This window comes from Chiloscyllium punctatum, chromosome 49 (genome assembly GCF_047496795.1).
Source record: "Chiloscyllium punctatum isolate Juve2018m chromosome 49, sChiPun1.3, whole genome shotgun sequence".
In the NCBI taxonomy this organism is placed as follows: Eukaryota; Metazoa; Chordata; class Chondrichthyes; order Orectolobiformes; family Hemiscylliidae; genus Chiloscyllium; species Chiloscyllium punctatum.
In genome coordinates this window covers 10,634,539-10,650,209 of record NC_092787.1, presented here as the reverse complement: position 1 = coordinate 10,650,209, position 15,671 = coordinate 10,634,539, and the positions used below count along the sequence as shown (strand labels likewise).

The following is a 15,671-nucleotide window of genomic DNA, read 5'->3' as shown; positions in this document are numbered from 1 at the left end:
CTAGACTCCCCAACCCCAGGGAAAAGACTTTGTCTATTTATCCTATCCATGCCCCTCATAATTTTGTAAACCTCTGTAAGGTCACCCCTCAGCCTCCGATGCTCCAGGGAAAACAGCCCCAGCCTGTTCAGCCTCTCCCTGTAGCTCAGATCCTCCAACCCTGGCAACATGCTTGTAGATCTTCTATGAACCCTTTCAAGTTTCGCAACATGTTTCCGATAGGAAGGAGATCAGAATTGCAGGCAATATTTCAACAGTGGTCCTGTCAGCCGCAACATGAACTCCCAACTCCTGTGCTCTGTCCAAATAGGTTTCAAAAATAATTGTAAGTAGTTCCTTGGCTGTTCCATAACAAAGAACTGTACAGCACAGGAAAAGACCTTCAGCCCACAAAGCCTGCGCCTTGACTCCATTCCAAAATAAAAACATTTTGCATTTACATGATCTGTATCCCTCTATTTCTTGCCTGTTTACATATCTGTCAAGATGTCTCTTCAACATTGCTATTGTATCTGCTTCTATCATCTCTTCAGGTAGTGCGGTCTACATACTTATCTGTATAAAAACCTTGCCTCTCATATTTCCTTTAACTTTCCCCCTTTTACCTGCATCTCAATTTTATAAACTTCTTTTAGGTTACCCTCAGCCTCTGATATTCAAGTGAAAACAAGTCAAGCTGATTCAATCGCTCCTCATACCTATACCCTCCAAACAGATAACATCTTGGTAAATTTCTTCTGTACCCTCTTCAAAGCCTCCATGTCCTTCTAGTACTATGGCAACAATATTCCAAACATGACCTCAGTATAAAGCCCAATACAGCGACAACATGACTTGCCAATTTTTATACTCGATGAAGGCAAGCATGCCATATGCCTTCTTGACTACCATATCTACTTGTGTTGCCACTTTTAGGAAACTGTGAATCTGTATGCTGAAATCCCTCTGAATGTTAATACTTCTAAGAGTGCTGCTATTTACCATATACTTCCCTCCTGCATTAGACCTTCCAAAATGTATCATCTTGCATTTATCTGGATTAAATTCGACCTGCCATTTCTCTGCCCATGTCTCCAGACTATCTATATCCTGCTGTATCCTCTGGCAATCCTCCCATCTTCAGCTCTCCCAAACTTTGTGTAGCCTTCAAACCTACTAACTGGACCATTGCCATTCTCCTCCAAATCATTTATTTTTATTGCAAAACAACAGAGGTCCCCCACTGATCTCTGGAGAACATCACTGGTCACAGATTTCCAGTCAGGCAGAAAACCCTTCCACTGATCCTGTCGGTCTTCTATGACTAAGCCAGTTCTGTATCTACCTTACTGGCTCACCGCAGATCCAATATGAATTCACCTTCTGCATCAGTGATGATGGACCTTTAGAAAGACCTTGCTAAAGTCCACGTAAACAACATCTACCACCAGGGCCTCATCAATCATCTTTGTCACTTGCTCAAAAACCTATTAAACTTGTGAGGCACAGCCTCCTCCAGACAAAGTAATGCTGCTTATCACAAGTAATGATATTGTTCCAAATGTGAGTACATCCTGTCCCTTAGAATTTTCTCCAATAACTTCCCTACCACTGACGTCTGGCTCACCAGTCTGTAATTTCACAGATTATCCTTGTTGCCTTCCTTAACCAAAGGAACATTAGCTATTCTCCAGTCTTGGGACCTCGCCTGTGATGAAGGAGGATAAAAAAGATTTTGTACAATGCTCCAGCAATTTCTTCCCTCAGTATTTTGGGATAGATCCTATCAGGTCCGGGGACCAGTCTACCTTAATGCTTTTCAAAACACCCAACATCTCCTTTTCCTTATCGACAGGTCCTACAATATAAACAGAGCCATATCTAAACTCACCATTCACCACATCCTTCTCATTTTTGAATACCAACGCAAAGTATTCATTAATGACCTGACCCACTTCTTCCGGCTCCACGCATACATTCCCTCCTTTGTCCTTGAGTGAACCTACATTTTCCCTAGCTATCTTCTTGCTCCTTCTTTACATAATAAACATCTTGATATTTTCCTTAACCCTGTTTGACAAGGACATTTCAGGCCCTTTTTAGCCTTCCTAACTCCTGTGTAAGTTCTTTCCTCCTTTCTTTATATTCTTCAAGAGTTCTGTCTGTCTTCAGTTTTCTAAACCTTACATATCCCTCCTTTTCCTTTTTGACAAAGCTCAATTTCTCTTGTCATCCAAGGTTCCTGAATTTTGCCATCCTTATCCTTAATTTTTTTTTAACAGGAACATGCTGGTCCTGAACTCTAATCAATTAATTTTGAAAGAGTCCCACGCACCAGATGTGAATTTACCCTCAAACAACTGCCCCAATCTACATTCCACAGTTACTGCCTAATATTGTCGTAGTGAGCTTTCTCCCGTTGTCGTACTTTCACCCGAAGACTACGTTTACTCTTATCCATAAGTAACTTAAAACTTAATGGCGTTATGGTCACTGACCCTGAAATTCTCCCCTACTGAAACTATCTTCACCTAGCTTGGCTCATTCCCAATACCAGATCTAGTATGACCCCCTTCCCTAGTTAGACTTCAAAAAACCATCCTAACAAATAGCCCCCTCTAATCAAGCCCATGGCAGGAAGGGAGTTCCAGTCAATATCGCAGAAATTAAAATCACCTACAACAATAATCCTGTTGATTTTACATTTTACATTTACATCTGCCCATGTGTCTGTTCCTCCACCTCCCACAGACTATAGCACAATTCCATCAAAGAGATCACACCTTTCCTATTCATGAACTCAACCTTGCCAGGTTGATTAAAATTATTTTGGTACTCTTACAATACAACGTAGTCTCTCTACCTCTGCATCAGAAAGACCTGGTTCCAGTCACACACCGGCTGAGATAGCCAGTGAGATATATCATAACACATCCAAACAGTTTGATAACTAATATATGTACTGGAACATGAGAGTTGATATGGTGCAGTATTAGACCTCTCAGCCAGAAGGTCTGGGTTAAAATCCCAACTGTCATAGAAGTAATTTCTTAAGTTGGTTTCTTAAGTTCATGGTTGACAGGGCCCTCGATCATGTCCAACACATCTCCCACACTATGGCCCTCACCCTCTCTCTTCCCTCCCACAACTGTGACCGGGTCCCTCTTGTCCTCATTTACTATCCCATCAGCATCCACCTTCAAAGGATCATTAGATGTCATTACCATTACCTACAACGGGATGCTACCACCAGATACATATTACTGTTCAAACAGGTTGATTTAAAAATAATTTTGACATAGAAACAGGCTGAAAGATGGATTGGTGGTTGGAAGTACACAACAAATAATGTGTTTCGCTGTAAATAAAAGTTCAAAAGTATATGAAGGCTCTGCTGCAGTTCTATTCTGTACTGGCCAAGGCTATATGAATTCAGATATAGTACAATAGGAATCAGTACTGCTGACGTAGTATAACAGAGGTTCTGATTGTACAATTTTTTTTGTATCTACAAAAGTCAAGCCTACTTCCTTTATAGGTATAATTTTTGTTATTTAAAATATTATTTTAAGTACAATACAAATCTAATTGTTAAAAAACAGAACTGTGGATATTGGAAATCAGAAAGAAAATGAGAAATTGCTGGAAAAAGTCAGCAGGTCTGCAGCATCTGTGAAGAGAAAGCACTGTTAACATCCAATGACCCTTCTTCAGAACTGATTATGGCTAGGAAAAGGCTGGTACATATACTACAGAAGAGGTGGGGGAAGAGTAAATGATAGGTGAAGATGGAGTCCAGAGATAGATAGAGAGACAGATAGACAAAGCAGTTGGGCAGGCAAAGGAAAGGGTAAAGGTCAGCCTGGAAGAATGAATTATTGACTGAAAATGGGTTTGTGGTAGCAGTCCACATGATGTCAGGGCCTGGTTTTTGGGTGTTGAGGTAAAGACATGGGCAAAGGTGCTCAAACTCTAAAATTATTGAACTTGATATTGAGTCCAGAAGGTTGCAGGGTTCCCAAGCGGAAAATGAGGCGTTGTTTTTCCAGCTAGTGCTGAGCTTTGCTGGAGCACTGCAGTAAGCTTGAGTCAGAGATGCTGGCCGGGAAACCTGGTGGTGTTGAAGTGGCAGGCAACCAGAAGCTCAGGGTCATTTTTGAGGACAGAATGTAGGTGCTCTGCAAAGCCCAGGAAGCCACATTGTGAGCAGTAGACTAGATTGAGTGAACTGCAGGTAAATTGCCCCTTGACCCGGAAGGTGTGACTGTCACCTTGGATGGTGAGGAGGGAGGAAGTAAATGGGCAGATGTTACACCTTCTGCAATAGCACGGGAAGGTGCTCTGGGGGAGTGCTGGAGGAATGGAGAAGAGCCCCTTCCCACTGACATCCGCAATTCCTTTGATGCTTTATGTCAGTTTCAGAATTTCTAGTTCATGGGCTCTAACCACTTTCTCTTCATCATGGACGTGCAATATTTTTATATTCTCCATCAGAATGGTATCAAGGTTCTCCGGTTCTTCCTGGAGAAAAGGCCTGAACCATCCCATCCACCACCACCCTCTTCCGTCTTGCCGAGCTTGTCCTCACTTTGAGCAACTTCTCTTTTAACTCCTCCCACTTCCTTCAAGTCAAAGGAGTGGCCATGTGTACCCGCATGGGCCCTAGCTATGTCTGTCACTTTTTGAGGTATATGGAACATTCTTTGTTCCAGTCCTATTCTGGTCCCCAGCTGCAACTCTTTCTCCAGAACATCGACGACATCGTTGGTGTTGCTTCCCTCTCTCATCTGGATTTGGAAAAACTTAATCAATTTCATTTTCAATTTCCACCCTTCTCACATCTTCATCTTGTTCCTCTGATTCCTCTATTCCCTTCTTTGACATTTCTGCTCCATTTCTGGACTGGCCACCAATATCCAGTACAAACCCACTAATTCCCACAGTTACCTCAACGATAAATTCTTACACCCTGCTTCCTGTAAAGACTCCATTTCATTCTCCCAGTTCCTCCGTGTTTGTCACATCTGTTCCAATGATGCCAACATCAAGAAAGGGGCCTCCAAAATGTCCATCATCTTCCTCAACCAAGGATTCCCCACCAGCATATTTGACAAGGTCCTCAGTTGTGTCTGACCAATCTCCCATACTTCAGCTCTCACTCCCTTTCTTCCCTCCTACCACAGCAATAGGGTCCTGTTGTCCTTACTTACTATCCCATCAGGATCCATATCCCAAAGATCATTAGACGCCATTTCTGTTACCACCAGCAGGATGCAACCACCAGACACATATTGCCTTCCCCTTCCTTGTCCCCTCTGGTACACCCTGTTCCATTCCTCCAACACTCCCCCACAGCCTGACAGCACCTTTCCATGCCATTCCAGAAGGTGTGACACCTGCTTGTTTACTTCCTCTCTCGTCATCATCTAAGGTGCCAGACACACATCCAGGTGAAGCAGCGATTTACATGCACATCACTCAATCTAGCCCACTGTATTCGACACTCACAATATGGGCTCCTCTACACTGGAGAAACAAAGCCCAAACTGGGCTGCCGCTTTGCAGAACACCTATGCTCTGTCCACTAAAATGACCCTGAGCTTCCAGTTGCATGCCATTTCAACACACCACTGTGTTCCTTGGCGAACATCAGTCTCAGGTTTGCTTCGTGCTCCAGCGAAGCTCAGTGCCAGCTGGGAGAACAACACCTCATTTTCCGCTAGGGAATCCTGCTGGACTGAATATAGAGTTCAATAATTTCAGAGACCGAACACCTCCTTACTTCAATCCCTACACACCAGGCCCTGTCACCACATGGACTGCTACCATACACAACCCATTGTCAGCCACTAACAGTCCCCATTAGCAGCCATTCAATCTCCCAGGCTAATCTCTAGCCTTTCCTTTGCCCAACTGTTTTTCTCTCTCTCTGGGCTCCATCTCCACCGAATGTTTTTGTTTTGCCCTTCCGCACCCCTTCTCTAGTACATATACCAACCTTCGCCCAGCTAAATCAGTTCTGAAGAAGGTTCACCGAGCCTGAGACATTAACCTCATTTTCTCTCCATAGATGCTGCAGACCTGCTAGTAATTTCTCAGATCTTACTGCTATTCTGTGCAAACTAAGAATTCTGCAAAGTAGCTTAAAATTTAGTTCATGGTGAAATTGTATTAGCCAGGGGCTTTGGAATCCCAAGATTCTATGTTACAGAAAAAGTAAGTACAAAACAGGATTCCATCTTCATACGTCTCATAACTTGAAAGATTCTACTTAGGAAAAGGATTTTTGCAGTATCTTTGGTACCACACAAAGAATGGTATTTTAAGATCAGAAGTATATTCCTGATTTTCTTTCCTGTTCTGCTGAAACCGTACTATTTCCAATGGTCAGGAGAGAAGTTGTTCAGGCCAACTCTGCAGATAACAATATCCATTTTCAGGAAGGAACTGAACATGATTAACACATGAAGGAATTCATTTAATGTTTTAGCTTTCTTTCCTGAGCTTATTGTACAAACTCTAGAGCCTATGTCTTTAATGAGGTTGGCCAAGTACCGAAAAAGGTCAAACATAAACATTATTAAAATATACTCGATTTGGATCCTTTACTGTAAGAACTGTACCTGGCATCAAGAAATCGTGACCTCAGGATCATGACCGCTTCACATGTGCTCTGTTTTAGTTGCATTTGAATCGAACTGAATTTTCGATGGATGATGCTAACCATCCTCTCAATCTCCTTTGGTGAAATTGGACGTGTCCGGCTCTGTTCTCGTAGAAGGTTCATCACGTGTGTAGTGAACTCATTACATGCCTACAACAGAAAGAGCATGATTTAAATCATATATTCCAGCAGAGAAACTGAAGCAAAGTATTATTTCATAATGTTTCCATTTGTTTCAAGGGAATTTAAAATAAATAGGATAATGGTTCTCCCTCTGTAATGGGAGAATTGCATGCTTGTGTTATGTTTGTGAGAATCCCTGTACTTACTGAATAAGTAACCTAGATTTTCATGTAAGGATATGATTCAAAATTGGCAGATGCTGCCACAAGAAGGCTTGATCTCTTAAGTAGCACATAACGTGGGGGGTCATGCAAATGCCAGACAATGGTCAACTCTAACAAGAGAGAATCTAATTCAATTGCATTACCATTGCTCAATCCCCTACTATTTACATTCTGGGGGTCATCATTGACCAGAAACTGAACTAGACCAGGCATATAAAAACTGTGGCTACAAGGGCTGGTCAAAGGCTAGGAATTCTGCAGTGGTTATTTCACCATCTACAGAACACAAGTTAGGAGTGTGGTGGAACATTCCCCACTAGCCTGGTTGAACATAGCTCCAATAATTCAAGAATGTTGATACCATCTAAGGCAAGACAGTGCATTTGATTTGAATCATATCCATCATCTTCATCATTCATTCCTTTCACCACCAATGCACAAAGGCAGTAGTGTGTACCATTTATAAGATTCACGGTAGCAATGCACCCAGACTCCTCATAGCACGTGCCAAAGCCTGCAGCTTCTCACTCCTAGAAGGTCAAGTACAGCAAATGTATTGTCACACCCAGATCTACACACTAGCTCAACTTAGAACCATATTACCATTCCTTTATTGACGCGGGTCAAAATCTGAAATACAGTAACAGTACTGTGAATGTAGTCACTCTAAGGACTGCAGCATTTCAAAAAGGCAGCTCACCATCATCATTTCAAGAAACAAATAGGGAAGGGCCAATAAATGGTGACCTCGCCAAAAATGATCACAACCCATGAATAAATACAAAAAGGATAGTGCATAATGTCAAAAGGGAATGGTTGAAATTGACAGACATATGGTCGATGCAACTTAATGCAGAGAAGTGTGAAGTGATTCACTTTAACAGAAAGAACACAGAGACAATCAGAGTTTTGCTGATTTTATTTTCCTCTGCAAAGACTTCCGAGACAATGTGTGGCAGTGCCTTCTGGAACCTGAACTCAATGCTGCGAATGTTATCAGCATGCTACTTGCCCTGCACAGACCCTTGGAACAGCTGTGAAGATGCACTACTTAGAGGGAACATTGAGATAATATAAAGTGAAAGGTATGATTCTAAATGGGTTACAGGAGCAGAGGGACTAGGACTGTATGTGCATAAATTATTGAAGGTGGCAGGACATGTTAAGAGTGAGGTTAATACAGCATAGAGCATCCCATGCTTCATTCATAAGTTCATTATAAAATACAGAGCACAATTAGGCTATGCAGCCCATCAAGTCTGCTCCACCATTCGATCATCACTGGTATGCTCTTCACTCCAATGTTCCTGCTTTCTTCACATAAACCTTCAAACCATGATCAATCTGTCCAACTCCTTAATTTACTCACTGTCCCACAATCCACCACACTTTGGGATAGCAAATTCCACACATTCACAATCCTTTGGAAGAAGTGGTTTCTCCTCTACTCTGTTTTAAAACTGCTACCCCTTATCCTAAAACTATGACCTCTTGTTTGAGAGTGCTCCACAGGAGAAAGCATCTGCTGCACGTCTATTTTATCCATATTTTTTAATCATCGTGAATATCTCAATTTGATCTTCCTCATTCTTCTAAACTGCAGATAGTATAAGCCTAAACTGTTCGATCACTCTTCATACAACAAAACCCTCATCTAGTGAACCGCCTCCAATGCTACTATATAATTCATGGAAGCATTGAGTATAAAAGCAAAGATGTTAAGTTAAAAATATAAAACACTGGAAGGTTTTAAGTGGAATACTGTGCCCACTTCAGCATAAGAAGGCATTATGGGGCGCAAATAACATTCATAAGAATGGTTTCAAGGATGAGGAATTTCAGTCATATATACAGACTGGAAAAGTTGGGTCTGTGTGCCCTGAAAAAGAGGAAGTTAAGAGGAGACTTGATACGTATATTCAAAATCATAAGGAGTATGAACTGTTTAAATAGGGAGAAACTGTTCCCATTGGTGGGAGGAGCAAGAACCACATTTAAGTAATTAGTAAAAATAGCAATGACAATATGTGGAAAACCTTTTCATGCAGCAAGTGGTTAGGATCTGAAATGCATAGCCTGAGAGCGCGGTAGAAGCAGGTTTAACTGAGGCATTCAAGAAAGAATTAGATTATCTGAAAAGGAAGAATATGCAGGGCTACTGGGAGATGGTGGAGAAGTGATACTTGATGCCATGGTGAGGTGAATGACTTTTTCCTGTGATGTAACCTTTCTGCAATCACTGTGGTAAAATGGCAGACACTGTTCTTCCTGTACACTGTAATTCAGAACCATTCATTACATTTTCTAGCTTTTTTTTCCCCCATCCAGATCATCTTGTTAAAATTACTTCCATTATTTAATCCAGATTGAAATCATGCCATTTGCTTGTTCCAATAGTTACTTCAAATCATCAGAATAAACGGTTATATCCATACAACAAACACCAAATAAGATCATTTATAATGGCCATTTGTAAAATTAACAGAAACATTAATATTTGTGTAATACCATGTAATTGACTCAAAGTTTTGACTGGTTTTAAAACTTGCATACTTTACTTGTATAAAATGGTATCTGGAAAGCCAAATGTAAGGATTCCAAGAAATAAATAAATTACTTCAGTTGTAACTGACACAACTTTTCTTTTTCCTTATGCGATTTTGTGATAACACTAAGACTCGAAAGGCTATCAGAGTGGAGGCCTGTAAAGGATATGACCTATTTTGTATATTTTCACAAATATATAAGACAGGGAATCAAGTATATATCCTGTGTGCTGTAGTCAGACGTTGAAGTAGCCCAAGGATACTTGAGTGTTTGTTGGGTACTAAATTTCAAACTTAGCACAATCATGATCCTAATAAAGTAAGAGCATTCACTCAGACAGCAATAATTTCCACTAGGCTAAAGGGTGTTGATGGTATTCTATTGCACCCTGCAGTAAGCTGGGGAGTGCATGGCTCAGTGAGTGCTTACAATCTTATGACTCAAGCTATTGTTCAACATACCTGATTTAGGAGACCTACATCTTTCAGACGGCGATTCTGTAAATTTACTGCTCCATCCACCAGCCAATAAAATGACTGTTTACAATGTTGAACAATTTCACCAGCACAGGGAAACATGGGGGTAACACACTGGCAAGAAAAGAAGATTGGCTAGCCAACAGGAATCAAGGAGTAGGGATAAGTGGGTCCTTTTCTAGTTGGCAAAATGTAACTCGTGTAGTGCCACAGGAATCAATGCTAGGCTCCCAATATTTTACAATGTACATAAATTGCCTGAAGAGATGGTTCAGGCATTCGCAACAATTTCAGACAGGAGTGCAAAATGGGTGATCCATTCTGGCCTTCTCCAGAGCTCCCCAACATCACAGATGCTGATCTTTAGTCAATTCAACTTGCTTCGCGATATTAACAGACAGGTAAAGGGGTTGGATACTGCAATAGTTGTGGGCCCTGACAACCTTCAAGCAACAGTATTTAAGAGTTTTGCTGCAGAATATGCTGTGCAATTATTGATCCCATATACCTACAAAACTGACATCGACCCACAAACGTAAAAAATTGCTGAAGATGTCCTGTCTGCAAAACGCGAGACAAATCCAAACCCCCTAATTGTCACCCCATCAGTCCCCATTGGTCTTTTTTTGAGCATCAGTGATGGAATAGTGTTTTCAAGTGGCATTTGCTTAGTAATACCTGCTCAATGATCCCACTTTGGGTTCCACCAGAGCCACTCAACTCAGGATCTCACTATAGTCTTGGTTGATAAAGGACAAAACAGCTGAATTCTAGAGATGAGGTGAAAGCAACTGCCCTTAACATCAAGGTGTCATTTGACCGTGTGTGGCCTCAAAGAGTCCCAGCAAAATTAGGGTAAATGGGAATCGGGGAGGAAAAAGGGTCTCTGCCAGTTGGAGTCATACCTAACACAAAGGAAGATGTTGTGGTTGTTGGAGATCAATAATCTCAGCTCTTGTTCATCTCTGCAGGATTTCTTCAAGGCAGCATTCTATCTTCACCTGCTTCATCAATGACATTTCCTCCAACATAAGGCCAGAAGTGCAAAGGTAGTCTATGTTTAAATGCAGCAAGAACTGGACAATATCCAGGCTTGGGCTAACAAGTAGCAAGCAACATTTGTGCCTTACAAGTGCCAGGCGATGATCATCTTTGGCAAGAGAGAACCTAACCTCACTCCTTGACAGTCAATGGCATTACCAATGCTGAATGCCCCACTATCAACATCCTGAGGCTTACCATTGACCAGACACTTAACTTGCCTAATTCTATAAATTCTGTGACCACAAGAGCAAGTCAGAGGTGAGTAACCCTGCAGCAATTAACTCACCTAATGATGCTCTAGAGCCTGTCCACTATTTACAAGGCACGAGTCAGGTGAATAATGAAATAATTCCCACTAGTCTGAATGAATGCAGCTTCAACAATACTTAAGCTTGACACCATCAACAATACTTGATTGGCACTACATCCGTAAACATTTACCTCCTCTACCACCAACACACAGCAGCAGCATGTACTATCCAAAAGTTGAACTGCAGAAATTCATCAAGGTTTCTTAGACAGGACCTCAAAAACCTATCACCACCACCATCTAGAAGGATATTGGCATCAGACAATGGGACCACCACCACTTGCAAGTTCCCCTCCAAGCCTCTCAGCATCCTTACTTCAAAATATATCACATTACTCAGTGTCACAGAGTCAGAGATGTACAGCACAGAAACAGACCCTTTGGTCTAACTCGTCCATGTCGACCAGATATCCCAAGTCAATCTAGTCCCACCTGCCAGAACTTGGATCATATCCCTCCAAACTCTTCCTATTCATATACCCATCCAGATGCCTTTAAATGTTGCAATTGTACCAGCCTCCACTACTTCCTCTGGCAGCTTATTCCATACGCGTATCACCCTGAGTGAAAATGTTGCCCCTTAGATCTCTATATCTTTCCCCTCTCACCCTCAACCTATGCCCTCTAGTTCTGGACTCCCCCACCCCAGGGAAAAGACTTTGTCTATTGATCCTATTCTTGCCCCTCATGATTTTATAAACCTCTATGAGGCTACCCCTCAGCCTCCGTAGCTCCAGGGAAAACAGCCCTAGCCTTTTCAACCTGTCTCTATAGCTAAAATCCTCCACCCTGGCAACTTCCTTGTAAATCTTTTCTGAACCCTTTCAAGTTTCACAACATCTTTCTGATAGGAAGGAGACCAGAATTACACGCAATATTCCAACAGTGGCATAAACAATGCCCTGTACAGCCGCAACATGACCTCCCAACTCCTCAAAATCCCAATAGCATTATAGATGCACCTACACCAAATGGATTACCGAGGTTCAAGAAGTTAACACTCCACCACCTTCTCAAGAGCAATTGGGGATGGGTAATAAATACTGATTGAGTCAGTGATGCCCACATGCCATGAATAAATTTAAAAAGACCTCCAACGATATAGTTGCTCATTTTGCTGATGACATGAAGGTAAGTGGAAAGGGAAGTTATGAAGAGGATATTTGAATCAATGAAAGAAGACAAATAGGTTAAGTGAATGGGGGAAAAATCTAGCAAGTGGAGAAAAATGTAGGAAAACATGAAATTATCCAAGTTGATCAGAAGAATGGAAAAGACCCATAATATCTAAATTGTGAGAGATTGCACAGATGTGAAATGCAGAGATCTGGATATCCAAATGCATTAATCGGGAAAAGGTTAAGATGCAGGTGCAGCAAGTAATTAGAAAACTTAATAGAATGTTATCATATATTGAAAGTGACATTGAATAGAAAAGTAGGACATAGTTTTTTTTTCAGTTATATAGAGCATTGGTGAGAACACATTTTGAGTACAATGTTAGTCTCCATATTGAGGGAAAGATATAAATTCACCAGAAATTCAGAGAAGATTTAATACACTATAACGTAGAATGGGTAGGTTGCATTATGAGGAAAGGGTGGACAGGCTAGGCTTGTATCCATTTAAAAAAGAGGTAACTTAATTGAAACATACAAGATGCTGCAGGATCTTTTCTCAACAGGATGAATGTGAAAAATATGTCTCCTCCTACAACCAGAGATCTCTGTTTAAAAACAAGCAGTCAAATATTTAAGGCACAGATGGGGAGAATTTATTTCTCAAAGAGGATTATGAGTTTTTGGAGCTCTCAGCCTCAAAAGGTGGTGAAAGCAGAATCTTTGAATATTTTCAAGACAGAGAAGATAAGGTTCTTGATAAACATGTGCTAAAATATTATCAGGCAGGAATGTTGAATAGTCAGGTCAGCCATGATCTTAATGATTACAGGAGAAAGAGCTGACTAGTCTACTTCTGTTTCTACTTTGTATGTTGAAAGCAGCAATCAGAAAATATGACCTATTCCTTGGGTATTATTCTAACCTGCAATCACAAAGGAAATATACAGAGTCAAACTGAACTTCAAGGGGCACAATATAGGTGTCACAGATTGGTCACATCTAACTTTCTATTTCATTCATTTTCAAGCTGAACTTGGTGCCCAGAGTTACAAAAGCTTTATTTTTAAATAGCTATGTATCTGAAATCTGCTATCACCATGTACTAGACTCTCCAAGTCAAACTACAGAAGTACCTGCATGAACAGCATACTTTTTTGCCCAGTTATGAAATTCATGGTTGCTTGTATGCAAATAGAATTTAGTAATCTCACGTATATCCATAGTTGCTGCTGAAGTTAACCCACCACTACAATGTACTGATGTGCCTCCCACTACTGTCTGGTTAGAACCATCCACCCTGTTAGATCATACCTTTGGTGTTCTCTGGAGCCATGCACCAAAATTCCTGCCCTGCATAAATGTCTACTCTTAAAGTTCCTCATCAACAAATCAGGCTCCTTCTCAGTTAATAGCTAAAACCCTAGAGCATTGCAGAAGAACCGACTCAGATATCAGATTACCATCGTTCCTCGAAGATTTAATTAGCTTCAAACCACCATGGCAAAGTGTGAAACACTGGGGCCAAGCTGAGTACAAATTAACAATACTTAACTCCTCTTTATGTCAGTATGTCTCATGAAGTATGGACTGAATATTGGTGCCATAACATAGATTAAAAACGTGAGATTGGGGGATCTAAGATGGCGGCGATCTGAGAAGATCACATTGCAGAGGTTCGCATCGCAGCAGAAGCAGGGTGGTCCTTTAACCCACCCAACCCAGGTCTTCAGGATTTCTTGGGGCGTTGGAAAAATTGTGGAGCCCCACGAAACATTTAAAAAATGACTTACCTGTATTTTCACTGTCCAGAAATGCCTAAAAAGGGAGGAGCATCCGAGGCTGGGCCTGTAGCTCAACCTAAAGCAGCCTCGGAGCCGATTACTCTCCAGGGCCTGATGAACCAGCTCTCGAAATCTTGCGAGATGTTGGGGAAACAGATTGAAGAGAAGCTGGCTCCAGTCTCTCTCATGCTGCAGAAGCATGAGCAGCAGCTGGGAGACCTGGAGAAAAGGACGGATGAGGTGGAGCACAGGCTCACAGTGGTAGAAGCTGATGCCAGTTCATTCAAGGAAGAGATCCAAGCCCTGAAGACGCAGGGTCGTAATTTGCGTGACCAAGTGGATGATCTTGAAAACAGGGGCAGGAGAAAAAACATTCGGATCATCGGTCTGCCTGAGGGTAAGGATGGTGGGCAGCATGCGGAATTTGTTGAAGATTGGCTTCCGAAATTCCTTGACTTGGAGACTGGCATGAGAGGATTGAAGATAGCGAGGGCTCACCGGGTCGCAGCATGGAGGTCAGGTCTGGGTCAACGCCCTCGTCCTTTCCTGGTGCGGTTTTATCATTACCAGGATAAGGACAGAGTCATGGAGGCTTCCAGACTCCAGGGGAAGGATCCAAAGGCCCTAATTTACAAGGGGTCTAAGATCATGTTTTTTCAGGACTTTTCAGCGGCGGTGATCCAGAAACGAAAATCGTATGATGGTGTCAAGAGAAGATTGAAGGAGCTTGGGATTCAGTACTCCCTGAGATATCTGGCAGTGCTTCAGATCACCTTAGATGGATCCATACATCTCTTTGACACATCGGAGAAGGCAAGAGACTTTGTGGACAAACTAACCTAATTTAAACAATTGTAGTATGTATAAATATTGTTGCTTGGGTATGCGTTTATAATTCTGTAAAAGAAATGGAGGAAATCCGGTTTTCCCCTTTTTTTTCCTCTATTGATCATAATTTGGTTCAAACTACGTCTGGTGGTGGTAAAGACGTACATTTTAAATCTCTAAGTTAGGACCTACCAAAGGATGGGTGGGGTATTTATTCCCCTTTTTTTTAAACAAAAGAAAGTTTTTTTATTCATATTGATATTCTATGGGGTGTTTATTCTTTTTAGCTTGTGCTTGCGATGCAGCTCTAGCTGGGAGAAGTGAAGGTGGTTGAGATGGTTAGATGCCTATTTATGGGCAGTTCGGGACGGGTAGTTGCCCCCTCCAGGCAGGGGGTGGGTTCCCCTACTCAGCGCTATTGGCACTTTATATGTTGGTTTGTTTTCTGGTTTTTGTTGTTTTTTATTTTTAATAATTTTATATGTTTGTTAAATGTAGTGGTTTTAGTTTATATAGTTTTTATATTTGGTGGACCATGCGACACTAAGGCTCAGCAATTTGTGGTTCGGGTTCC

The 15,671-nt window shown here is 41.5% G+C and overlaps 1 protein-coding gene across 5 annotated transcripts in view; it reads right to left on the bottom strand.

Moving 5' to 3' along the window:
* The window catches only part of LOC140469293 (pre-B-cell leukemia transcription factor 3), a 258,334-nt gene that overhangs the window by 56,989 nt on the left and 185,674 nt on the right, over positions 1-15,671 (bottom strand). For all 5 annotated transcript variants that reach the window (XR_011956053.1, XM_072565650.1, XM_072565649.1 and 2 more), the window contains exon 4: positions 6,603-6,793. Coding sequence is in view for 4 of the 5 variants with exons in the window: in XM_072565650.1 (XP_072421751.1) it covers positions 6,603-6,793 (191 nt within the window). In the remaining variant the exon portion in view is untranslated. The remainder of the gene's footprint in view (positions 1-6,602; positions 6,794-15,671) is intronic.